The sequence below is a fragment of the Pipistrellus kuhlii genome, unplaced genomic scaffold (genome assembly GCF_014108245.1).
Source record: "Pipistrellus kuhlii isolate mPipKuh1 unplaced genomic scaffold, mPipKuh1.p scaffold_m20_p_11, whole genome shotgun sequence".
Classification (NCBI taxonomy): domain Eukaryota; kingdom Metazoa; phylum Chordata; class Mammalia; order Chiroptera; family Vespertilionidae; genus Pipistrellus; species Pipistrellus kuhlii.
Window position 1 is genome coordinate 48593551 of NW_023425416.1, and position 25829 is coordinate 48619379.

Below are 25829 nucleotides of genomic sequence, written 5' to 3' on the forward strand. Positions count from 1 at the left end.
GTGCCACTCCGACACATTCATTCCCCCCCTGAAACATCTCGGCCGAGGCTTATCATATTTGTCTTTCCCAAATCTTTATTAACTCCACCAAAAGCGCTTATTGAAGGCCTACCTTCCCCGTGATCCCAGGGGCTTGCAGCCAGTAAAAAAACAACAACAACAACAAACAAAACAAATTAGGACTCTGCTATTCACATACATTCTGGGGAAATCAATAGTTTTAATTTTCACGGGGAGGCCCCACAATTTTCCACTGACGGCCTCAGCAGGTTTTAATGGACACAAACAATTTACTTTTACTGTTTTAATTGTTCTTAGTCAATCGCTTTTTATTGCCCTTTACATCTGACTAAACAAATGAATCGAGCTCGATTCATAAATGATGGCATGGTAACATGGCCGGGCCTGGCTGTTTCCGTATTTTGAGTCTCAATGGCAGGCGTTCTGGACGTTAAAGCAGAAAACGGAACCAGTCCGGAGGGAAATGGCAGAAAACGGTGGCTCCGGAAGGTAAGGGGCACGGCAGGGGGAGGGGAGATGGGAGGGGTCCCCTTCTCCTACCTGGATGCCAAGTGCCCCCCAGCGGTCCCCTGGAGAGAGGTGAGAGGTTCCGCTTGCTGGGAGCCTGGAGGAGGTCAGCTGAGCTAACTAGGTGCACAGGCTGCTGGGATGTGACCCTCGGTGCCTGGAATCAGGAAGATCCTCTCCAGCGGCAAGCTGGCACTGCCCACGGGCATCGGGGGCACCTCTGCGTCTAGCAGACCGGGGTGCGGAAGCCCCTTCTCCCTGAGCCGCCCCCAAAGTGCCTTCACGCTGTGAAAAGTCACAGCTCCCTGGTGCCTCACGCGAGCCTGGCTGGATCCCAGGGGGTCTGACTTTTGCAAACTCAATTCCGTGCAACGGAAATAAACAAGCCGGAGGATGGACGGGTGGGAAGGGGACTCAGCGCGGACGGCTGTCCCTGTGTCCCCCGGGGTGAGGACCTGGCCTCCGGGGACTGAGACTGGAAATGTTACGCAGCTGCCCCCACAGTGGCTGTGAGCCTGAACGGACTCGCAAGCACGCCAGGTGCTCAGGGGAGCAGCACAGGCCACGGCGGGAGATTAGGGGAGGGGTCCTGCTGTCTGTCGCAGGTGAAAGAAGTGACCTTTCTTCTCCGGAAACTGGGTTCCAGCCTCCGAGGCCACAGAAAAAAAAGGTGTTGTGGCTGAGTCCCCCTTCCTTCCCGCCAATTGTCCGCATCGGCAGGAGTGGATGTTCTTCAGGCCTTTAACCAAAGACCCGGTTAGTCACAGCCCCGGACTGACGGGAGGCGGGGAGGCGAGGCTGCAGGTGACCCTCGTTAGGAGTGGATTTCTCTCCAATCCTGAGACGGGGGTATGTAGGGGGGAGCTCGTTAATAAACCGCATTTCTTACATTTCTGTGTCTCCTCGAGTTTCCCGCTATTCATAAAATGATGATTTCTGAGGTCTCTTCCGTTTTCTTTCAGGAGTTGATTGGCTAAATTAGATTCGGGGAAACCCTCGCATTGCATTGTAAAAACCCAGGGTTAGTTACTTAAACAAGTGATTTAAAAACAAGCCAGCATGGGAGGATCTGGCATATGTTGGCTTTATCTCCCTCCACGCTGTGGTGAGCGGCACAGGGAACCCCCTCATCCAGAGGCTCATGGGGAGCCCGGTGAGCAGCCCCTCGGCCTGAGCCCGGAGCTGCCTGCTCAGGGAGGTGGGAACTGTGTTCTTCCGGCCGCACTGTGCCCTTCCCCCATCGTTTTAATGAGAGCGCGAGGGGAGCAGAGCTATTTCCCTAAAGACACCAACCCCTCTGTGCCTGGCAGCAGCGCTTGCCTTTATAGTTCATCCCAGGGGTGCCTGTTCCCTGGGAGACAGGGCATGCGCCCAGAGGGCGCTGCTGCGGGAAGCTCACCTGGAGACGTGGAAACCAGGCCAGACGCTCCTCCTGCGGGAGCCTCTCTCTCCACCTGCGGGGCTGAGCAGAGGAATGGATTCCCTCTGCCCGGCCGGTCCTGAAAGAAGTGATGGGCAGAGGGCTTCATTGTGAGCGTGAGCATGTCTTCATCAAGTGGTTCTATTGCAGAGTGTGGCTCCGAGGCTCAGGGGCCCCGAGGGAGATGAGTTTGGGCTGGGAGAGGGTCTGTGGGAGGAATCTATGCCCCAGACATGTGGCATCGTGGCAGAGGATGCCTGTGCTGAACATTAAGGTCCTCAAAGATAGTGGGGTGGACGCCCACCCCCACTTTGGTGACCTGGGCTCTTCTATGGACATGTTGTGTGGTTTTCAGACGCACCTTAGACACGGGAGGGTGGCCTCCTCACAGCCGATGTCAATGACCACCGCCAGGCAGAGATGGCAGCAGTCCACCAGAGGTTTCATCCTGAGCGTGACCCTGACCCCTAAACGTGTTCATAGTTATTCCCGTTTGTAGGAGGCGGGGCCATGGGGAGGCTTTCTTAAGGTGACCAGACGTCCCGCTTTTGGCGGGACAGTCCCGAGTTTTAACAATCGGGACAAATTGTTAAAACGCTGCAGGACGTGGGGCAAATTGTTAAAACTCGGGGCCGTCCCGACAAAAGCGGGACGTCTGGTCACCTTCGTTCTACAAGAATGACTGCCAGCAAGCAGGGTCACACGGTGAGTTCGATTCCTTACTTTTCGCCGACAGACCTTGGGTTTCTACCTTTCTACGAAGGAAGGGTTTAATGACCCGAGAAGCAGCAGGTAATACAGTGAAGGGAAGAAAAAAAAAATCAACACGGCAAAGGGCTTTCATTTTCAAGGCACCCCTTCAAAAAACAAAAAAACAAAACAAAAATGAGAAACCACTTCCAAACGTATCAAATAGAAAATAATTTATTTCAACTTCATTTTCTTTAATGTTCGTGAGTATGCACAACGTTGTGAACTCTGCCTGTAAAAAGAGCCCGTCCCTTCGCATCTACACAGAGAAAGGTCAGCGAGGAGAGCGCTTACACTGTCCACACACCGTCTCCGCTCGCGACGCCCCCTGTGGGCGCACCTCGGACCCACCGGCTGCGCTATTTGCACACGTGCTCTGCACTCCTGGGTGGCTGCTCCATCCTCAGCTTTCTGCTTACACCTCGACGCCTGCCTGGGAACTTGAACCAGAAACATGTGTACAGCTGTGAAACATACATTTAAACACGGCGGTTTGGTTACGTGTATTCAACCATTAACTGGTTGGGTGGTTTTGAGCTGAGGCCCTGACCTAAATCATATATTAATGGTCACTCCTAAGACACACATTCAGGAAAGGAACGTTATAAAACAGGATTCCGTTAAAAAATACACAATGGTAGTTGTATTCTCGGCAGGAAAAAAAAAAAGCAAGTGTAACTTCTCCCATGTGAATATAGTTTGAACACATTCTCCCATGGAAGGATGCTCCAAAAGACCTTTTTGAAATTGAAGCACTTTCTGCAAAAGGTCACAAGTAAAAAAGCAGCCCTGCTAGCTGAGCAAGGCCCTGCTTGTCCAGATTGCCTCCAGAGATAGCAGTTCTGGGCGGCTTTTCTCCACTTTCAAATAGCGCCCTGCCCCCTGGAAGGGTAGAGGTGGACTGTACACATGACCTTGTCATCTGACACACAGAGACTTGCCGCCTTGAACGAGGCAGGGTTTTCTACCGCCAACGGTAGCGCCGTCTTATATCCAGGCCGCTTAGACAGTCGTCACGGAGAGGAAGGAATTGTACACCCTGGTGCCGTCCGGGGACTTGGTGCCGTGGGTCAGGAGCTCCTGGATGGTCATCCAGTTGTCCAGGATCTTCTTGTTCCTCCTCTTCATCATCTTCTTGTGGCTCAGCTCCAGGATGCTCACCCCCCTCCTGTCCTCCTCTGTGGCTGTAGCGGGCTGCTCCCCGCGGGCGGGCCCGTCCAGCCGGCTCTGCAGCAGGAGCGCCCGCCGCCGCCGCTGCTCCCGGGCGCGCGCCACGTGCTGCTTGCGCTCCTCGCGGCTCCAGTAGCGGCCCAGCTTCAGGTCGCTGGCCGCGTCGTCATCCGTGGTGACCCCGCTGCGCTCCTCGCGGATGCGCAGCGCGCGCTCCCGCAGCAGCCGGTCGCGCACGGGCCTCTTGGTGATGTAGCGGGAGCCGTCGCTGCGCACCTTCACCTTCCACTCGGTGGCCCGGGGCTCGGGCGGGGGGCCCAGGTCCTTGCACACGCCCAGCAGGCTCACCTGGCTGTGCGCGTACTCCACCGCCGACTTCTGCTGCACCAGCTGCATGTAGCTGCGGTAGCGCCGCGCGTGCGCCGGGATGTGGGCCAGCTTGTGGGGCGCGGGCGCGGGGGGTGCGGGGCTGGGGCTGGGGCCGTCCTCCCCTGGGCTGCGGCGGCGGGGCTCCGGGCTCGGCGGGGCCCCGCGCAGGTCCGCCTCCTCCGTGATGCAGAGCGGGCTCTCCGGCGATGGCCCGCAGGCCCCTGGGGTCGCCGCCTCGGCCCCCCCTCTCCGCAGGGAGCTGTCGGGGGACGTGTCCAGGGCGAGAGGGGTGCTCCGGCAGCTCTCCCCGGTGTTGTAGGCGCTCGAGCTGTCCTTGTCCGACTTCTCGGGGAGCTCGGTGATGTCGGAGAGCTCCTGGCGGCGGCGCCCGCCCTCGGCCTCCATGGCGTCGCCGCAGCCGCGGAAGCCCCCGGGGGGCGGCAGCGTCCAGGCCTCGCGCAGCTGCCGGGCCCGGTGCGCGCGCACGACGCTCAGGCACTCGAGCTCGATGCTGCGCAGCTCGGCGTTGAGCAGCTCCAGCTCCCGGTCCACGCTCTCGGGGGCGCCCCTGCCCGCGCCCCGCCCCGCCGGGCACCGGAGCTCCAGCAGCTCGGCGTCCAGCAGCCGCATGGGCTCCCCGGGGTCCGCGCGCCCCGCCGGGCACTTGAGCTCCAGCAGCTGGCGGAAGCTCTCGCACTCCGCGTCGTCGTCGGCGCAGTCGGCCCAGAGCAAGGACTCGCCGCTGAAGGGCAGGTCGCCGCTGCCCAGCGTGTCCTGGCTGCCCGCGCGGGTCCTCGGCGCGGCCAGCGCGGCCGGCGCGGGTGCCTCGTCGCCGTTGTTCTCCGGCTCCGAGCTCTCGTCGTTGCGTGTGCTCTCGTCCGTGCGGCCCACGCCGCTGTCCTTCTCGTGCTGGGTGGACAGGATGGTGGCGGTGTCCGTGGTGCCCCCGTCTTCCTCGTGCTTCTTCTGCACAAAACAAGAATCAATGGTCACGGCGAGGGGTCTGGGGGGCAGCGCTACCTGTGACCTTTCCCTGCAGGACATGGCTGGGCGGTGGGGCGGCGGGCCTCCACCACTGGGCACAGGGGAGGGCTGTGGGCATGAGCCAGACCTTCCTGGGCGACCACGGATGCCGCCGGAAAAAGTGAGGGGACAGACGAAACGGGTTTGGCTCAGTGGATAGAGTGTCGGCCTGCAGACTGAAGGGTCCCGGGTTTGAATCCTGTCAACAACCTGGCATGTACCTTGGTTGTGGGCACATCCCCAGTAGGAGGTGTGCAGGAGGTAGCTGGTCGATGTTTCTCATCGGTGTTTCTAGCTCTCTACCCCTCTCCCTTCCTCTCTGTGAAAGTTCAATAAGATATATTTAAAAAAGAAAAAGTGAGGGGACAGCCGCCCGGCCTGGATGAATGGCCCCGAGCACATAGCCACCTCTAGCTCCCAGTCCGTGGGGTGTGCGGGACCGTGGAGGTGGCCTAGACAGGGCCGGGGCAGGGGCAGCTCAGGTTAAACGGGGAGGGGCTTCACGTTTGAAAAGGGGGCCATGTCTCTGCTCTACATCAGTGCCGCCCCCACGGGTGCTCTCTCCGCAAACGTGGAAGGTCAGAGGTCCCTTCCCAGTTCTGAGTGCAGGGCAGCGCTTCCCTCGGGGCCAGAAGGGCAAGCACGGCTTTCTGCTGCCTTCCAGGGGGGTGGGAGGTCTCCCCTGGTCCTTTTAGCTTCTAAGGGAGACCTGAGCGGTTTCCTGTAGCGGGCCGCCCACAAGGCTGGCGAGGGCTGGGCGTGGCCAGGCTAGGGCTGTGCTAGGGCGGGCGTGGCCGGGCAAGGGCTGGGCGTGGTCAGGTGAAGGCTGTGCTAGGATGGGCGTGGCCTGGTGAGGACTGGGTGTGGCCTGGCGAGGACTGGGCGTGGCCTGGCAAGGGCTGGGCGGGACTTGGTGAGGACTGGACGTGGCCTGGCAAGGACTGAGGGGCGGGGGTCTGGCGCAGGCTGGGCTAGGTTGGTGATGGAATGGCATGGCCAGGAGAGGGCTGGGCGTGCCCTGCGAGGACTGGGCGTGGTCGGGCAAGAGCTGTGCTAGGCTGGGTAAGGCCTGGTGGGGGGATGGGCGTGGCCAGGCGAGGCCTGGAAGGGCTTTGAGGGCAATGTGGCCTTACTTGCTGCAGCGCGCTGGCCGTGAACTGCATGGCCTGGTGGTGCTGCTCCTCCAGCATGTCCATGTGCAGGTCGTCCAGAAAGTCGTTCCTGTCGTCGTCCATCCAGCCCTCGTCCAGCTGGGGAAAAGCGGCACGCCTCAGAGGAGAGTTCCTTTGCTCTCATTTAATTCATTCATATTTTTTAAGAAAAGACATTTTCTTGGGGAAAAACATTTCCAGGGCAGTCTGCCTGCTGTTTGCTATATTCCAGGAAACGCCCTGCCTCACTCCGTCTGGGGGGCGCCTGTGTGTGTGTGTGTGTGTGGGGGGGGGGGGTCCCCAGTGTCTGCTGTTTCCTTTTGCAGGGTGGAACCCCTTCTCTCACATCAGCTATTTTCAGGCCTCGGTGCAGGGCCGGATACAGCAAGCCCCGCGCCCTGCCTACCGGCCCTACACCAGCAGCGAGGCCCCCTCTTCCTTGTCCAGAAAGAGCAGACCCTTCAGGGGCCCTTGATCGGCAGCCCAGGTGCCAAATCTGGCCTTTTATATCTGTTTTAATTAAAAATTTGTCGACAAATGTTTCTCTCTCTCTCTCTTTTTCTCTCTCTGTCTCTCATTTTACACGTGGGCAGCCAAAGGAAGGCCAAGAAATTTAAGCATCACCTTCTCCGCTGACACCCTGAAGCCAGAGTTTATTCCAATTTGCTCCTTTTCTGAGGAGGCCACACTGAGCCCCTTGGACAGGGAATCACTCTGGTGTCTTTCATCAAAAAATAAATAAAAATTGTTCTATGTTTAAAGGAGACATCATGATTTGATAAACGTAGTACAATCATTACAGTAGTCAAGCTAATTAACATCACCTCACAGTCACCTTTTTGTGTGGTAAGAGCACCTGCCATCTATCTACTCTCTCGGCACATTCGCAGGCGTCAGGGCAGTATCATAAATCCGGGCACACAGGGTGCTCCCCCTGCAGCTGTGACTGAGACACAGCGCTAGGCGGGGACCTAGGTCAGGGCTAGACCTCCAACATCTTGAAGGTCGCGACCCTGGTGCCTTCCATTCTGTTTTCCTCTTCTCCCTCTCCAATCCCTGCGTTAAGGGGCCTGCTGGGCCCTCGGTGTAACTGCCTGGGCGGCTGCCAGCACCCTCCTTCCACGGTGGACACATCAAACAGATCCTGAGTCTCGCAGTGAGGTTACTGCTCCAGGGCACAGGGTCTTCACGTTTGGACCCGATCCCGGGGCCATGTCCTGCAGGGACGGACAGGGCTGTGTCCGGTCTTTGGTTTGGAAACACAGGCCCCGCCCTGTGCTCGGGAAGCGGACTCACCTGGAGCTCGGGCCTTGCGATGAGCAGGGAGAAGTTCTTGTTCTCCTCGCTGGTTAGCAGGGCCACGGCCTCCTCGCGGTTGCGCACCTCTATCCCGTTTATCTTAAAAAAGGGAGAGAGGGTAGAGGGTGGTCAAACGCAGAAGCAGATCATGCAGAATAACGCTGCGCTACTCCATCTGTTACCCGCTTGGGGCTCGAACATGGAAGGTCCACGGACCTCGGAGAGAATGCTCCTTCTCAGGGGGCCCTGCCTGGACGGAGGCAGTGGCTGGCCCAGGACGGAGCCCCAGGGTCCAAGGCCAGGGCACCGTGGAGGCCATGTGAACGGAGCATGTGAAGAGGAAACGTGAGCAGCTGACTCAGACGTGAGACTCCGGCAGGAGTACAGGGGGAGGATGAAGGGTCATTACAGGTGTTTTAGGCCAGTGGTGGGCAAACTCATTAGTCCACGGGGCCAAATACTGTCTCAACAGTACAATGACTGAAATTTCTTTTGAGAGACACATTTTATTTATTTATTAAATATATTTAAACTTCTTCTAATGCTATTTCTTCAAAATAGAGTCGCCCGGGCCGTGGTATTTTGTGGAAGAGCCACACTCAAGGGGCCAAAGAGCCGCATGTGGCTCAGGAGCCCCACTTTGCCGACCATGGTTTTAGACTAACACGGGAGAAGCAGCAGGGGCAGGTCTGATGGGAGCGTTATGGAAGCTGAGGGCAGAGAAGGAAATGGGATTTGAAAGGGGGTCTGGGTCCCAGCCTGGGGCAGGGCAGACAGTCAGGGGAGGGGCTCTCTCACCACCACCCCTGGGAACCCTCCCGCAGGAGTGCGGCTGCTTGTCCTGAGAAGTTGGGGCTCTGCTGGTCTGGCCCCGGGGTGGGCGATTCCTGCAGGGGACATGGCTGGTCCCACTGAGCTGGGAGGTGAGATCCCACCAACTCCTACGCCTGTGCCCAACAGGCCCGCGGAGGGCTGACCACGCGGAGGACTGACTCCACGGCTGGGGTGATGGGTCCCGGTTACCAAGGAGAAATGGGGTGGCCGAGACCCCACAGCAACCACAGGAAGGCTGAGCCAACCTTAAGGTTTGGGGGCACCCCACCAGATGGGGGTCCCTGAGCAGCCAAGGTCTGGGTTGAGGTCTGAGGAATGTCGAATAAGCAGTGGGAAATGACAGAAATCCCTCACGGTGAGGAATGTCAGGACAGACATAAACACCGTAGCTCAGAGCACCAGGTGAGCTAGCTCCGCTGGGGTATGGGGCACTGCCCTCTCAATGGGGTGCCCCGCCCCACTATCTCTGTCCTCAGGGCACCCTGTGCATTGACTGTCCAGGGCTGGGCTTCACCCACTAGGCTAACTTGTCTGGCCTCCCTGCACCCCTGGCTTGTGGCCCCCCGTTCTTTAACCCTGAGCTGTTACTACAACTGGATTGATCTTCGCCGACAGGCAGGGCGAGGCCGACCTACCTGGATGATGCGGTCGCCTTCCTGGATGCGGCCGTCCTGGGCCGCGATGCTGTTGGGGTCGATCTGGAAAAAACAGCGACGGTCTCAGCACCGGGCGGGTAATTCAACGCGCACGGACACACGGACACACGGACACACGGCCCTCCCCAAAGGCTCCTGCCTAAACCGGACCCGCGTGATGCAAGGGAGCAAACACAGGTCGATCCACGCCTCCAAGCACTTTCCCGGGCGTGTCCTCCGGGCCCTGCCTGACAACCCTGCCCCACGGCCCTGTCCTGGCCCTGCCGGCCTCGGGGACGTGGGGCCCAGCGGGCTCTGGCTGCGAAGAAATGAAAATCGCTACGGTGACCAGCAACCGTGCCTCGGTTACTTCACCAAAAGTTTCTAATACATCTTGGAAAATGACTTTAAAACTGAAGTGGTCTGGTCTGGCTCAGTGGATAGAGTGCCGGCCTGCGGACTGAAGGGTCCGGGTTCCAATTCCAGTCAAGGGCACGGGCCCGGGGTTGTGGGTTCCATCCCTGGTGGGGGGTGTGCAGGAGGCAGCCGATCAATGATTCTCCATCTTTGATGTTTCTCTCCCCCCCCCCCCCGAAATCAATAAAAATATATAAAAACAAAACTAAGCCGAAACTGGTTTGGCTCAGTGGATAGAGCATCGGCCTGCGGACTGAAAGGTCCCAGGTTCAATTCCGGTCAAGGGCATGTACCTTGGTTGCGGGCACATCCCCAGTAGGGGGTGTGCAAGAGGATGTTTCTCTCTCATCGATATTTCTCTCTATCCCTCTCTCTTCCTCTCTGTGAAAAAAAAACAATAAAACATATTTAAAACAAAACAAAAAGTCCACAAAAAAACCCCCAAAAAACCTAAGTATACTAGTACTTGAGACACAAGGACTGACTGTGGGAAAGAGACCCTGATGGCAGTGCTGACGGACCCGCTGGAGCAGGTGGATGGAGGACATTCATTCAGAGGGAAGGCTCCTGAGCAGGACCGACACACCCATGTCCATCCCATCGGGACAGGCTCCGTTCCCAACAGAATCCATGCTGGGGTTACTGGCTGTGCAGCCTTCTCTGGAAGACCAAACAACGTCTGCCTCCCTGATCTGAAGACCAGCCAACGTGTCTGACTCCGACTACACACAGACCACCAAAAAGAAGGAGAGGGAGAGAAACACATGGCCCATGGAAGGATCCCACCCACCCATCCAATGAGCATGCCACCCGCAATGCCAGGCGGCCGCCTCCTCGGGGTGGAGCACACACAACCGTCCTAGGGCCGGTCTGCAGGGTCTGGAGGCTTCCCCAGGGCAGTGTCACCGTCGGTGCTGACATTAGGACATGACCCTGGGGAAGACGGGACTCCGTGGAGGGCGATGAAGGGGACAGAGAAGCGTGCCTGGGTCTTCCGAAGGGATTCGCAGGGAGGCAGAGTGAGGGCTGGTTACCCCAGGAGAGAAAGACAAACCACCCCGGCCCCCTTGGTCCCGCCGTGCTCGCTGCGAAGAGCTGCCCTCCTACCTCACTTATGTAGATGCCAAGGTCCTCCTCGTCGTCCGTGCGGTAGCACACGGTGAGGCCCAGCTTGTCCTGGCTGTTGGCGCGGTACAGGTCCACCTCCTGCAGAGAGAGGCCCCGTGAGCCCGCCATGCTCAGGGCGGCCACCGCCGGGGCCTCGGGCGCTTTGAAAATACTTCGTTTATAGATGATGGACTGGATTTCTTTGTAGCCGGCTAGGAGAGGGGGTAACCTACCCAGCCCAAAGCGATTATGGACTCGGGGTCAATGCACGGGGCATTTTTGACCTTTCCGTCACTAGAAAGTCATTTTGGAAATAGTTATTCTATTGACCCAGAAGAAAAATTACCCATATTTCACTCAACATCAAGACGTCGGGGGCAGGGCTTTAAAAAGCACTCCTTCCATGTCTGCCACAAACAGGAATATTTCCATGCCCCACACCTTCTGGCCCTTTTGAGATGAACATTTCAGTGCGTTCGGTTAGACCAGGGGTCGGCAAACTCATTCGTCCACAGAGCCAACTATCAACAGGACAACGACTGACATTTCTTTGGAGAGCCACATTTTTTTTTAAAGTTAAACTTCTTCTGACGCCACTTCTTCAACATAGACTCGCCCAGGCCGTGGTATTTTGTGGAAGAGCCACACTCCAGGGGCCAGAGAGCAGCATGTGGCTCGCGAGCCGCGGTTTGCCGGCCACCACGGGGTTCGATGACTTCAGGCTGTGCTGCCTTGCTATTCACGGTAATAGAACTTGCAAACGGATCTGAGAAAGGAGGGTAATGTGATCGCAGCGATGGCTGCTCCCCATGGCAGCTGTCACAGCCACAGCCCAGAATTACCTTCAGCCGCCAGGACCGCAAATTAAATAAACGGAGAGCCCGTCGGCGAGACACCTGAGCGCAGGGACGCTGCTGTGTCTGCCAATCAGTCCCACCGCGGAGCGCAGTCAGCTCTGGGGATGGCCGGGGCCTGGGAGGAGGTACTGGGGCCCGGAGCGAGCTGACCAGGCGGCCTCCTGACCTCTCCTGGGTGCAGCTGCACCAGGACGGTTCTGCAGCCGCCCCCCCCCACCCCCCCCCCCCCGGCTGTTGGGGTGCTCCCAGCGGCAGGTCCCTGGGTCTGGATTTAGTGTTATCTGCTCAACAACCCGGCAAGAAGGGCCTCTGAGCCACTGTCTTTGGGGACAAAGCCTTTCCTCCAGCCTCTTGGTCTGTCTTTGGGGTGAAGCTCAAAGCGGTTGTGTAGCAGCTACTTCCTAACTCTCCCTGGAAAAGGCGGGGTGCCCACTGCCATGGACACCCCAAGGCAGAACAGCAGGTGCCGGGGCCCTGGCCCAGGGGGGCGGGCACTCTGGGTGCCAGGACCGGGGGCGGGCTGCCTGTGGCCGGAGGGAAGGCTGGACCAGCGAGGGCCCCATGCCCGGCGGGAGTTCTCGTTTCCTTTGGGCGTTGTGGGACACCGTGACACGTTCCTTGGTCACCGCCATGCCCTGCACCCCTGCCTTTTCTTGGCCCGATGGAGTGTAATGTGGGGGAGAGCCGGGGCTGGGCCGACCTCCAATCCCAGCTCTGCCTCTATCTGGCGGCTTCTTCGGAGCTCATCACGGCGTCCCCGCCTGTTTCCTCACCGCGGTGCTGGCCAGGGGAGCGAAGGCGGCTATCAGGCAATTTCTAACCAGATGGAGTATCTGGGGCCCTGGGGGAAATGGCAGTGTATCGGGAGTTTTGTACAGTCTCAGCATTTCCTTCTGACGGTAAGCACACCACTGCAGGCATGCAGCTGGTCACGCCTCTGTCTGTGGCGCTGGAGGTACACTCTCCAAGCCCGGGAATAGACGGGATGAATAATGCACGGCCCCCTGCTCACCGCCCGCGCCCCCCCCCCCTCCCCCCTCACACACACACGGTCCTGTTGCCTCACATCTAGATGGCTCCCCGGATAACAAGGAGCGGCTCCGCCTGACATTTCAGACGCGGATGAAAGGCTGAAACGCTAGTCCAATTAAGAGAGTGACGGGGGCCCTTCTCCCGCAGGAGCCACGCTCTCCGTGTCCCCGCCCGACACTTCCCTCGAGGGCCCCAAGATCAGGTGACCAGATCGTCCCGCTTTTGGCAGGACAATCTCAACTTTCAACAATTTTCCCCGTGTCCTGCGGCTTTTTTAAAAGAAAAAAAAGTCCCGATTTTTGGAAAGATTGGAAAGATTCTTTCCAAAAATTGGGGACTTTTTTAAAACGCCAGAGGGACGCGGGGAAAAATTGTTAAGAATCAGGACTGTCACACCAAAAGCAGGACGATCTGGTCACCTTACCAAGGACCCACGGGACGGCTGGTCCACCTGCAGAGGGACGGCCCCTGAGGCAGAGTCCTGCCCGCGTTGGCCCAGGACGCCGCTGTGCACGCTTCTTTACGTGATCTCAACACCTCCTCTCGGCAGCGGGATGGAGAGCTGCCCCCAAAAGGCCACATTTCCCTGCACCTCAGCCGACCTTCATTTGACCTTACGTTCAGCTTACGTGCGGGATGGGGCACCACGGCCCCGACGCCTCCGCTCAGCAAGAACGTGCCGGTGCCCGCGCCCGGCCAGCACACCCCGGCAGGAGGAGTGTGAGGGAGTCGGCCCCGAGCCCAGCACTTGTGGGCCGGAAATCCAGCAGATCCATAACTCTACCCTTGTGTTATCTGAGGCCAAAGAGGACGGAAGGTTCTAGACGCCGTGCAATGCCAACTGGCCTCCGTGTTGCAGGCCACGGGGTCGGCTTCCCGGATGCCCTCGGAGCAGCGGGCCGCTGTCCTTTGCAAAGAAATCCGCCGGGAGCCCCCGGTCTGCGCGTCTAGAGGACTGACTCGTGTTCTCCCGGTCCCCACGCCGCGCCCTCACCTCCAGCTCCAGCTCCTCCCTGTCCAGGTCCTGGTGGGCGCCGCCCAGGTAGTCGCTGGGGTCGTAGTACTCATGGGCCGAGGGGTGCCTGCAAGGAGAGGAGCAGCGGTGAGGTCACAGGTCGCTGCCCCGGGCACAGGCCCGCCGGGCAGGCAGCGAGGCCCCCCCCCCCCCCCCCCCCCCCGTCGCCCCCATCTCCCGCTGTGATTCCCAGCCTGGAGGGCGCGTGGGCCGGCCCGTGGGGCCCCTCGCTCTGTGTCTATTACGAAGCACCGCCCGCACCCCCTCCCGCCGCCCCCACTTGCGGTGATTAAATTCTACCCCGAAACAACTTTTTACGACGTTAGTAATTTTGCTCTTAGACTATCATTTGAGTGACTCCGCTCCAGGGTGATAATAAAGTAATTAATGTGTCACAGGACCTGATTTATCGCTTCCTTAAACAAGGAAGGGGAGAAGGGGAACCCTGGGGTGAGGCACGGGGGTGGGGGGCGCTTACTCCTCGGGCAGGAGGTAGGGCCCCAGCGCGGGCGGGCTGGGCGGCGACAGCTTGGCGAGGGCCATGATGTGCTCGAAGGTGATGTCGGTCTGGGTGCCCGCGTCCACCAGCTGCGCCTCGGACGGCGCCGGGAAGGCCCTGGCCCGCGGCGTCCGCCGCAGCACCTGCACCACGATGGGCTCCTTGGCCGTCCGGAACGCCTCCACCGCCTGGTCATGGGTCGCCCGGGACAGGTCTTTGCCGTTGACCTGTGGAAATAGTTAGGGGGGAGAAACACGATGCTCAGGAAGCAGGATCCGGGAAGACGGTGTCCCCGTGCGAGCGGCCAGCGGGAGGGCCGCATGGGGACGTCCGGTCCCCCACGCTCGCTCTCTCCCCATCTCAGGTCCCCGGGGAGGGCCTGGCGGGAGGGTGAGCTGGCGGGTCTGCGGATGTGGCATCCATACCAGACCCACAGCCCACAGCGGGACGTCCTGGCTTCCCACTGGGATGTCTTGAACATAAGGTGACCAGACGTCCCGCTTTTGGCGGGACAGTCCCGATTTTCAACCATGTGTCCTGCGTCCCCAGGCGTTTTAAAAAAGTCCCGATTTTTTTTTTTTTTAAATGCCTCGGGACACATGGTTAAAAATCGGGACTGTCCCGCCAGAAGCGGGACATCTGGTCACCTTACTTTAACAGCAACGCGTACAGAGCGCGGCCCCAGGCTCGGTCGGGGCTCACAGTGAACTGGACACTAACCACATGGCCACGCGGCAGTGGGGGCCACTTCCCCATCCGGTGCCAGGGGGCGTGACTGTTCCTTTCCTGCGAGTGGCGGGAAGCTTCCTTTTGAAATGAATCCCTTTTGCTTTTCCTTCAAGGGCCAGCTGGACATAGGGAGCCACAGGCGGGCTCGGCGGGGAGCTCCAAGGAGCTCGGATGGCCCCACTGCGGGGAAAACCCAGCAGCCCGTGTAGTCGCCGGGTGTTTGCGAGTGTGCGCAGCCCTCGCACCTGCCCTTCCCGCCCCAGTCCTCGCCTCCCTCCCCCCAAGAGCATCCGGGAACCACTGGAGGCCGCCTGGATAGTTAGGACGTTGGTGCTGCCCCCCCGATTCTCCCGATTCTCTCCAGTGGCACCCTCACAACCCACTCACCCCGGCTGCGTCCGGAACAGCTCACACAGAGGACACGCAGCCGGACTGTTTCTGGAAAATGAAGTCGCTTACTTTCTCCCCTCCCGTCCCCCGAGGCAGAGGAACACGGTGTCACGTCCCCATAGTTTGGTTACATCTGGTGATGGCACCGCACGGACATCACTGGGCCCCAAAATACTTAGGGATAAGGACTTACTAAGAAACCAGGGGCTAATGGGACCGGTACCAGGGTGTCACATTTTCCCAGGAGGCAATCATCTACCCATCAAAGGAGCAAAACGCAGCCTCGTCTGGGGGCCTGAACAGCCTCTGTGCACCGAGAGGCCCCCTCCCGGCCCGTCTCATGGACCCGACACCCACACCGTCCATCCTCGGATGTCCAGGGCCTCGTTAGGGGGCCACAGACAAATGGTCCGGGGCTCGCCGCTCACCGCACAGGCTCTTGACACGACGCTGCAGGGCCATTACGCTCTCCTAACAGCCGATGAGACGCAAGGGAGTCCCTCGCCCAGACGACCCATCCATTCTCGCAGCCAAATTCCTTTTGAATTACCTTGTGCACATAACACTTATTGCACCGCCGTCTCAGAATCGCATCCCTGAGAGACGCGGCGGGCGAGGCGATGGCTCAGGCCGCCAGCCGCCCGCGGACGACAGCCGCCCCTCCCGGGCGAGCACCGTGGCCTCCTGACGTCCTCCTTGGAGGCGGCCCCCATGGCAGGAGGAGTGCTCGGCCAGGCGCGGCTGGCCCTGGCCGGCGGGTGAGGATCGCCCCACTGAGCAGGTGCTTCTACAACAGTCTACGCGGCCCTACCACCCAGTCAACGGAATGTTCTGGAACGAGCAATGCCGGCTGCAAAGTTTGTCTCTATTACAAATGAAGTGCGTAAGTTATTCACCGCGGGCTCTGGTACGGAGGCGGTGTAATTACGGCGGAAATCCAATCAGCCTGTCTCTAGGCACACACATCGAGGCCGCAAATACGACGTGACACTAAGGGACTCCAGTGTCCTCCCGCGGAAGGTCTCCGGAGACGAGACGATGGAGCCGAGGGCGTGGGGCGGTTCCTTCCCGGGTCCCGTGCCCGCTGCCCCTTCCCGCGTGCCGAGGACTAAGGCAGAGCTGGGGGCTTGTCCATTTGGGGGTACATTTTTACTGATGGCCCACCTGCCCACCTGTCCGTCACTCACTCTCACTCACTCACTCACAGGAAGCACCTGCTGAGGTTCCCCGGACCTGTTCCCTCCAGGCGTGCCCCTCGGGAGAGGTCCTGGGGCAGAAGTGAGGCCCCCCTGCCCTCGCTGGGGCACTGGCTGAGCCCTGAGCCCTGACGCAGGCTCCACGCTCACTGTCTCTGAGAGAGCCTGCTGGTTGAAGGCTCTCACCTCCCCGTGACTCCTTCCCACAGGGAGCCCGGAGCCTTGCGGAGTTCTCCGGGGCCCGAGGGCCAGCCGCTCAGGACGTGAGTGAATAGGACACTCGGAAAAGATGGCCTACTCCCTCCAGATTAAAAGGTAAGAGTCTTTCTGTGGGAAGACACTGGTTTCTGAGGACCCGCCCCTGGGGGTCACCTGTCTCCATCACACCTGCCGGCCCAGGAGAAGTGCTGATGCCATTTCAAACCCGGCCCATTGTCAATTCCGCCCCTGGGTGAAACCCCGCGTTTATGGGGTCCGTTTGATGAAATTAAGGGGCAGTGATTTCATTCTGCAAAACATCACACCCGTGTTTCCAAGCGAATTCAAACGTAGACTCCACTGGAAGCAAGAGGTGACCATACGCCATCCACTGGAAAGGGAAAGGTCCGGCCTGGGTTACGAAGGTTCTTGGAGGGACAGCGCCCCTGTGGTGACACAGGCAGTGACAGGACAGGGCGCCACGGGAGATGTCTGGGGTGAGCCTGGAGCGGCCCCTGCACAGACAGCTGCATGGGGAAGGCGAGAGAAGTGCTGACCCTGCCTCATCGAGATGTACCCCGGGGGGCCAGGTGCCCCCGGAGCCCCCGGTTCCTCCTTTGGGGAAAGAGAAGCCGGGGGGATGCCCAGCACCCCCAGCATTAGGGTCACGTGGTGGGAGCCCCCACTCTGATGTCCAGCTCCAGGGAGTCTGTGGGCTCAGCTGCTGGGAATGGGCCTGGGGAGAAGGTGAGGGACCGGCGGACACCACACAGGGACCCCAACACCTCGCAGACAGAGGCACGCCCCCAGTGCCAGGTGGCAACCCCAGCCCGAGGCTCTGCTCACCGGCAAGGCCGGGCGGGTGACTCTGACCCGGGCCCTCGCGGGTGCAGACCTGCCTGGGTCAGAGCCTCAAAGGAGCCAGCCAGCCATTGGTGGCCCGGGTCCCGGTGGGTCCAGCCCGCAGGGAGCCGAGGCCCAGCCCCACCTGTGCGGGGAGCGCCCGGTCCCCTCTGAACAGAAAGGCCGCCGGCCACTGAGACCCGAGAATAAGATAGGACACTCTTGTCAGAAGAAACCACAGATTCTTTCCGGGCCTCAGTGTCCTCCCTGTAAGTGGGGGGAGCACTCTAGTCGCTAATGAAGGATGATGACTTTGAACGTAGGACTGTCACCCCCTATGGCAGAGCCACATGCAGCTCTTTGGCCCCTTGAGGGTGGCTCGTCCACAGAACACCACGGCCTGGGCGAGCCTGTTTTGAAGAAGTGGCTTTGGAAAAAGTTTACGTTGAAAAAATGTGGCTTTCCAAAGAAATGCCAGTTGTTGTCCTATTGATGTTCGGCTCTGTGGACGAATGAGTTTGCTGACCAGGGGCCTATGGAGACTTAGGTTAAAACATCCTGACTTCAGCTGAGGCCAGTTTGGCTCAATGGATAGAGCGTCGGCTTGGGGACTGAAGGGTCCCGGGTTCGATTCCAGTTAAGGGCATGTACCTTGGTTGAGGGCATATCCCCAGTGGGGGGTGTGCAGGAGGCAGCTGATCGATGACTCTCATCGATGTTTCTGACTCTCTATCTCTCTCCCTTCCTCTCTGTACAAAATCAATAAAATATATATTTAAAAAAAAAAAAATCCTGACTTCAGTTTCTGGCCCTCAGTGTAGTGACAGGACAGCCTCCCGCCGGGCAGGGGTCCTGCAGACACACCCCTACCCCCCCCCCCCTCGGCCTCAGCCCAGGGGCCCACAGACAGCCTCCGGCCACCTGGAGACACGTTGTTTGTGGACCGGAGTGCATGCCAACGCACCGGGCCAACAATACCCACCCCGGCTGACGGCTGGCCGGCGCCCAATTCTGAGCTCTCTCCGGCTGCCGGGCTGTCAGGGAGGCCCCGGAAGGAAGCGAGGGGGACTGCTTTGCCGTCAGCAGGGGCCCAGGAAGTGGCGGGCGGACTCCAGTCCCTGTGACGGAGAAGCACCGGCAGCGTTTCCCACGATGATGGATGAGACGTGGGTCAGATTTGCTAGAAACCAACCAGAAGCCAATCCCCTGGGAAAGGAATTAATGGGCCAAACACTTGGTAGTGCAATTAGGAGATGAGAAAAGGGAGGGGTTTCCAGAGGGGATGGCGGAGAGCAGTGTGGGTGGGGGGTTCTGGTTAAGCCACGTTGAAGGCCGGGCCAAGAACCCAGCCCGCTTTTTATTAATTTTTAAATATATATATTTTATTGATTTTTTTACAGAGAGGAAGGGAGAGGGACAGAGAGTTAGAAACATCGATCAGCTGCCTCCTGCACACACCCTACTGGGGATGTGCCCACAACCAAGGTATATGCCCTCGATCGGAATCAAACCTGGGACCTTTCAGTCCGCCGGCCAACGCTCTATCCACTGAGCCACACCTGTCTTGGCATCAGCCCACTTTTTATATATTTTATTGATTTTTTTACAGAGAGGAAGGGAGAGGGATAGAGTTAGAAACATCGATGAGAGAGAGACATCGACCAGCTGCCTCCTGCACACCCCCTACTGGGGATGTGCCTGCAACCAAGGCACATGCCCTTGACTGGAATCGAACCTGGAACCTTTCAGTCCGCCGGCCGACGCTCTATCCACTGAGCCAAACCGGTCCCGGCTCAGCCCACTTTTTAAAGAGCAAAGTGTTCCGAGGGGCGGGAGCAGACGCCGGTGGTGTTCGCGTGCGAAGCTTCGGGAGATGGGCCTCCGGGGGAGGGTGGGGGGGGCCTGGCGGCTGTGTTTCAGCCGAACGTGCGGGTCTGAGACAAGGAACCTGGGCCCTGGCGGCACAACCATCCTTTATTGACAAATACAGTCAGGCCCCGGCCTCCCATCCTCCGTTAGAAAACAGCCATGAGAGGCGACAGTCACTGCGCACTTTTAGACCACACCGAGACCGAGCGCTAAGCCCTCACAGCAGCGGCACACACGGTGAGGAGAGATGGACATCTCAGACTCCACTCAGCGCCCGGGGTTCGGGTCCGAGGGCGACGTCACGAAGAGAAGGCAAACGCAAGCCCCAGACGGGGCGGGGATCTGACGGACGACGCGTGTCCCTCCCGGCTGGGCCTTTGAAGGTCCTGCACCCCGAGAGGAGGAGAGGAAAACGCCAACGGGGAACGGACGGAGCCTGAACAGGTGCTGCCCACCCAAGACACTCAGAGCTGGCCGCCATACCGCCAGGACAGTGGTCGGCAAACTGCGGTGTGGTTTGCCGCTCTGACTAATGAGCAAGCGACAGTGGTGACAGATAAGCGCCCACATGGAAAACAGCGACTTTCTCGGCCACAGACGGGCACCAGGCTCAGGGATAAGGCCCCCAGGCTGTCACGGCGGGAGGAGGACACTCCTCTCCCACACCCGCTTGGCCTCACCCAATCCGGGACGTAACGTGGTTCTGAAACAAAGCTCTCAGAGCGGATAGGCTGTTCACACACACAGGCCCCTGCTCGCAAGAAAGCTAAACCAGCTTTGACACCGCTGTCTGGAGGTCAAGTTCAGGTTCATCCAATTACCCAGCATCCCTCTGCCCTCGCGAACCGTGCCCGGCCGCCCGGCCGCCCTGCTCTCAGGCAGACACGCAGCCAGCATCGCATGGAGCTAGTAATTGAATAAGGAAATAGGATCGTATACAGTCGGGCTTCCAGAATCTTCCTTACACTTGACTGTCATTTCCTTTAGAAAGCTGTGTAACTGGCTAATGGATAGAGAAGGGGTCACAGGTACACACCTCTACGGTGTTCTGGCAACGGTTACAGTTACGGTAAGGTGACCAGATGTCCCGCTTTTGGCGGGACAGTCCCGATTTTTAACCATTTGTCGCGCGTCCCGCGGTGTTTTAAACAAGTCCAAAAGATTTAAAAGAATTGTTAAATTCCAAAAATTGGGACTTTTTTTAAAATGACGCGGGACGCGGGACAAATGGTTAAAAATCGGGAGTGTCCCGCCAAAAGCGGGACGTCTGGTCACCTTAGGTTACGGGGTCAAGTTTTTGTTTTTTAAAAGCAACATGAAGCGGCATGCGAGACACAAATTACCCTCGGCTGCTATCCTGGCTACCGTTAATCGGCACAAGAACGTGAGCTTTCTTTCTTTCTTTCTTTTTTTTTAAGGTTGTATTGTCACTTTAAAAAATATATATATTTTATTGATTTTTTACAGAGAGGAAGGGAGAGGGATAGAGAGCTAGAAACGTCGATGAGAGAGAAACATCGACCAGCTGCCTCTTGCACACCCCCTAAGGAACGTGAGCTTTCTCACATCACCGGGTCTTCACCCCGCCCGGGCGGCCAGGCAGCGGGAACTCTGCGCTCCTGGCAGCGCCACCCCGTCCCGCCACCGAGGGCAGAGGCTCCGTGGGAACCCCTTCCATTGTTCTGGGAACAATCCAGGTCCTCTCAGGCTGATGAAGGTGCCAGAAAAAAATTTTTAAAAAAAATATATTTTACTGATTTTTTTACCGAGAGCAAGGGAGAGGGATAGAGAGTTAGAAACATTGATGAGAGAGAATCATCGATCAGCTGCCTCCTTCACACCCCCCACTGGGGATGTGCCTGCAACCAAGGTACATGCCCTTGACCCGAATCGAACCTGGGACCTTTCAGTCCGCAGGCTGATGCTTCCTTGTCCTTGGGCGTTAGCAGAGCTGAGCAAAGTCATAAGACAGGCTGTAGCTCAGAGTGAGAAGCCGCTGCCCACTTAAAGTTTACATTTCCAAGGGGGACAGACCCTGTCTCAATGTCTCCCAGGACCCCCTCAACACCCCTCCCTGCAGTTCCATAAAAGCACAAACAACTGTCGAAACCGGAGTGGCTCAGTGGATAGAGCGTTGGCCTGCGGACTGAAGGGTCCCAGGTTCGATTCCGGTCAAGGGCATGTACCTTGGTTGCAGGCACATCCCCCAGTAGGGGGTGTGCAGGAGGCGGCTGATCGATGTTTCTCTCTCATCGATGTTTCTAGCTCTCTATCTCTTTCCCTTCTTCTCTGTAAAAAAAAAAAAAAAAAATCAATAAAATATATATATTTTTAAAAAGTACAAACAGCGGCTGTAGCTCCCCTGAGCTCCCAATCCTGGGGTAGGCAGGAGGGGAAGGGAAGGGAGGGGAGGGGAGGGGAGGGGAAGGGAAGGGAGGGGAGGGGAGCGGAGGGGAGGGGAGGGGAGGGGAGGGGACCCTCCCACCGGGGGCCCTCCCCCCAACCCCCCCACCCCCCCACCCTGCGTCATGCAGGTCACCTTACGCCTGCCCTCTCTGCAGCGCCCTCTATGCGCAGGGCGACTTCCCGGGCTGCGGTTGCTCTGATGTGATTAAAGGTACAATGAGGTGTGCGCGCGGCGCAGGCCCGGCCATTGTTCGGCATCATTAGGCTCCCAGCGGCCCCCGAAGCAGAGGCGGCGGGCAGCCTGCCAGAGCCCCTAATGAAGAGCATCTCTTTGAATTACCTCGGGCTGCGGAGAGGATCAAGCCTGAGCCCCGGAGTATTTGATCCTCTTTGTGCCGCACGGAGGGCGTGCGGGCGGGAGCCGGCCGCGCCGGACCTTCTGGAACCGTCCCTGACGGACGCCCCGTGTCCCTGCTCTAATCAGGGGAGAGCGGGGCCCGGCGATTGATTCCTGCACGTGTGCTGGCGGATTCCTGGATGCTACGGTTCAGGACCCCCGAACAATGGGCGGAGGGGGGCTCTACGTTGCTGGCACAAAGGGCGTAGGGGGGCCCGGAGCGCGGTTTGAATGTCCCGTCAGGTCCATCTGGAGGGACGGCCTCCTGCGCGGCTGACACCGCGCACTCCGCATGGAAGTCATTCACCAGCCGTTGGCTGCACGATGCCAGGCCAAGAGCTATGTCCACAGACATCCACCCGGTGGAAAACAAACCGACAGAATCCAGACCCCCCCCCGCCCCCCACTGTCTTTGGGGCTGGGCAGCAGGAGCCCACAAAACACAGGACTAAGCCGCCGGCTGGCACAGATTTGCAGGGGGAGGGTGCACGGGGGACCCCCTTAGAGGCGGCCAGTGTAACTAACACACACAAAACAACGGCTGGTGAGGAATGGTTTTGTGCAAGGGAAAAGCCGAGTTGGGAAAACTACATTCTGTGCCCTGTGCTTGGCCCGCATTCGTGCTGTGAGTCTGCAGCACGTTGTTGGCGAGGCCCTGTTCTTCTCGCTTCATTCCTGAGCGACCGGCTCACGGAGCACGGGGCTCACTGCTCACGGCTCAGGGTAACTCTGCAAATTTAGGATTTCAGGATGGCAGAGGGACGAGGAAGCCTCCAGGTGCCCCAGACTGAAGTCCTGAGGTGAAGTGTGTGCCCAAAGCTTGTTTAAGATGCCCGTGTTTGGTCAGATATGGCAGGGTGCGGGATGTGTGTGTGTGTGTGTGTGTGTCAGGGGAGAGTCAAGCCCCACACGGTCTGTCTGTTTTTGGCAGTCTCTGTGCCTCGCTGTGCAGGAGACGCACAAACACCCCTTTATTCCCCCAGGGGGAGAGCATCATTAGGCAGCAGCAGCCAGCTGGGTCTCAGGCTCTTTTTAACGCCACGCGCCCTCTGGTGGCGCTCGCAAACACGACACCCGGTGGACCGCAAATCAGATTATGTTTTCCACTCAACAATATATTAATATATTTCAATAGTATTGATCGTGATAAATGAAGAAACAAGAACATTTTTTTCCTCTCGCTATCACAACCTTACTCTAACGTTCTCATGTCAAAAAATACTTTTTTAACAGGATTATGGGTTCTTTGAAGGCTGAAGAAAAATCCGAAGGTGTTAAAAGAAGAGTTTAAGGGGAAAAACACTTAAGGACCAAGTTGGGTTTCCAGGAGCAGCATGGAAACCTCCCAGCCCAGCATGAGACTTGCGTGCGTGCCAAGAAAACACTTGGAGGGGAATAAAGGGTGAGGGAAGGAGACCTAACGCACAGTACAATATACAGAGGATGGTCTACAGACCTGTACACTGGAAACCTGTATATAATTTAATTCCCAATGTCACCCCCAATACAGCCAATAAAAAACAAGAGATAAGGGGGAAACACTCCACCCAAATGCCAGATAAAGGTTATACGTTAAGTATCCCTGTCCCTCTGGGCTGCAACTTCACGTTGTCAGCGATGACACAGAAGTCACTGGCTGTGGAGGACAGCCCCAAGACCCACCGCCCTCTACGGAAGTTGCTAACCTTCTCCCGGAGGGAGGGAGGGAGGGAGCGGGGTCTGAGCCACAGGTCCTGCCGGCAGAAGCTGCCTGGAGGACATGCCATGGACGCTGCTCGCGCTTCCCGCCTGGGGCTCGGGGCACCGGCAGGTGCAGGCGCGCTGGGGCACGGCTCTGTGACATCTGCGCACACAGGCAGATGTCTGCGCGGGAAAGCTCGGGCCACCAACCCCATCCCCTGATCCCAGCCCCTTCCAGCTCCCTCACAGACGCCGGACGGAGTGCCACCGAGACGAAAAGTAAGAGACTTGACAGGAAGCACGCAGAAGAGTCAGCAGGCTGCCTCCTCCAGAGCACGCCCGCCCGCCAGGACCTCTCATCCCCTCCCCAGGGGGTGCCCTCGGCCGGGGGACGCCCTCCCACTGCCCACAGGAAGGGCCGCCGTTACCTGGCAAACTTCGTAGAGCAGCCGGTACTGCTCCTCCGGCTTCCGCAGGCGGCACAGGCTGCAGCCCATGCTGAGGGGCACGTCCTCTGTGGCCGGCTCCCCAGGAGGGAGAGAGGGAGGGAGGGAGGGAGAGCAGCCCTCCTCCTCTGTGCACGGGGCCCCGGGCAGCTGCCGCGCTGACCGCAGCCCCAAGCACCCTCCCTGCCCTCGCAGCCTGCACAGACCCGCTCCGCTCCCTCCTCGGGCTCCTGCAGCTGCATTGTGCTCCGGCGCCCACGTGTATATATACTGCCGCTCATGCATATTAATCAGCTCTCATTGACTATTCATAACAGACACCGCCAGCACAGAAGCCGTAATTGCCCGACGGAGGAGGACAGTTGAAATTTCTCTAATTAACAAGCGAGCGCCCCAGCGGTGGGGGATCGTAAAGGACGCGGACAGGTGCCCAGGCCCCGGGCTGGAGCGACAGAGACAGGGGACCGCGTTCCCGGGGAGGGAGGCCTCTCAGGAGAAGCCTGAGTGCGGCGCCTTTTAAATTCACCGTGAACCGCGGGGAACGAGGCGCACCGCGGGGTGTATGGACGGCACCTTTGGGATGACGCGCGTGTCCTGCTCGGTGCTTTGCTCGGTGGCAGGAAAGACCCTCCCCATGGGACACCGTGTGGAACGGAGAGACACACACCTGTGCACAGGCAGCGTGATGGGGGGTAAGGACGGAGGGGAGCAAGCAGGCGATTCCGGTCCCAGGGCAGTGTCACCTGCTAACCACCCCCACAGCCATGCAGCCCAGCTGACCCTCCCCACGGCCACACAGCCCAGCTCTGACCATCCCCACGGCCATACAGCCCAGCTCTGACCCTCCCCACGGCCACACAGCCCAGCTGACCCTCCCCACGGCCACACACCCCAGCTCTGACCCTCCCCACGGCCACACAGCCCAGCTCTGACCCTCCCCACGGCCACACAGCCCAGCTCTGACCCTCCCCACGGCCACACAGCCCAGCTGACCCTCCCCACGGCCACACAGCCCAGCTGACCCTCCCCACAGCCACACAGCCCAGCTCTGACCCTCCCCACGGCCACACAGCCCAGCTGACCATCCCCACGGCCACACAGCCCAGCTCTGACCATCCCCACGGCCACACAGCCCAGCTGACCATCCCCACGGCCACACAGCCCAGCTCTGACCCTCCCCACGGCCACACAGCCCAGCTCTGACCATCCCCACGGCCACACAGCCCAGCTCTGACCCTCCCCACGGCCACACAGCCCAGTTCTGACCCTCCCCACGGCCACACAGCCCAGCTGACCATCCCCACGGCCACACAGCCCAGCTCTGACCCTCCCCACGGCCACACAGCCCAGCTCTGACCCTCCCCACGGCCACACAGCCCAGCTCTGACCCTCCCCACGGCCATACAGCCCAGCTGACCCTCCCCACAGCCACACAGCTCAGTTCTGACCCTCCCCACGGCCACACAGCCCAGCTCTGACCCTCCCCACGGCCACACAGCCCAGCTCTGACCATCCCCACGGCCACACAGCCCAGCTCTGACCATCCCCACGGCCACACAGCCCAGTTCT

The 25829-nt window shown here is 59.1% G+C and overlaps 1 protein-coding gene and 1 non-coding gene across 5 annotated transcripts in view; both read right to left on the reverse strand.

Moving 5' to 3' along the window:
* Positions 1-2856: 2856 nt before the first annotated feature.
* The window catches only part of PDZRN3 (PDZ domain containing ring finger 3), an 84642-nt gene continuing 61669 nt past the window's right edge, over positions 2857-25829 (reverse strand). For 2 of the 4 annotated variants that reach the window (XM_036432092.2, XM_045579505.1), the window contains 7 exons: positions 14086-14333; positions 13587-13674; positions 10704-10802; positions 9180-9242; positions 7708-7809; positions 6394-6510; positions 2857-5203 (listed from right to left, as the gene is read on the reverse strand). In XM_036432092.2, the coding sequence (XP_036287985.2) occupies positions 3701-5203; positions 6394-6510; positions 7708-7809; positions 9180-9242; positions 10704-10802; positions 13587-13674; positions 14086-14333 (2220 nt within the window). In that variant the 3' untranslated portion in view covers positions 2857-3700. Of the gene's footprint in view, positions 5204-6393; positions 6511-7707; positions 7810-9179; positions 9243-10703; positions 10803-13586; positions 13675-14085; positions 14334-24242; positions 24337-25829 lie in introns of those variants that run through there. The other 2 variants (XM_045579503.1, XM_045579504.1) reach the window with 2 other exon arrangements.
* Positions 6993-7131, reverse strand: LOC118715855. The gene has a single exon (XR_004986994.1). It is a non-coding gene; the product is annotated as a small nucleolar RNA SNORA67 (small nucleolar RNA).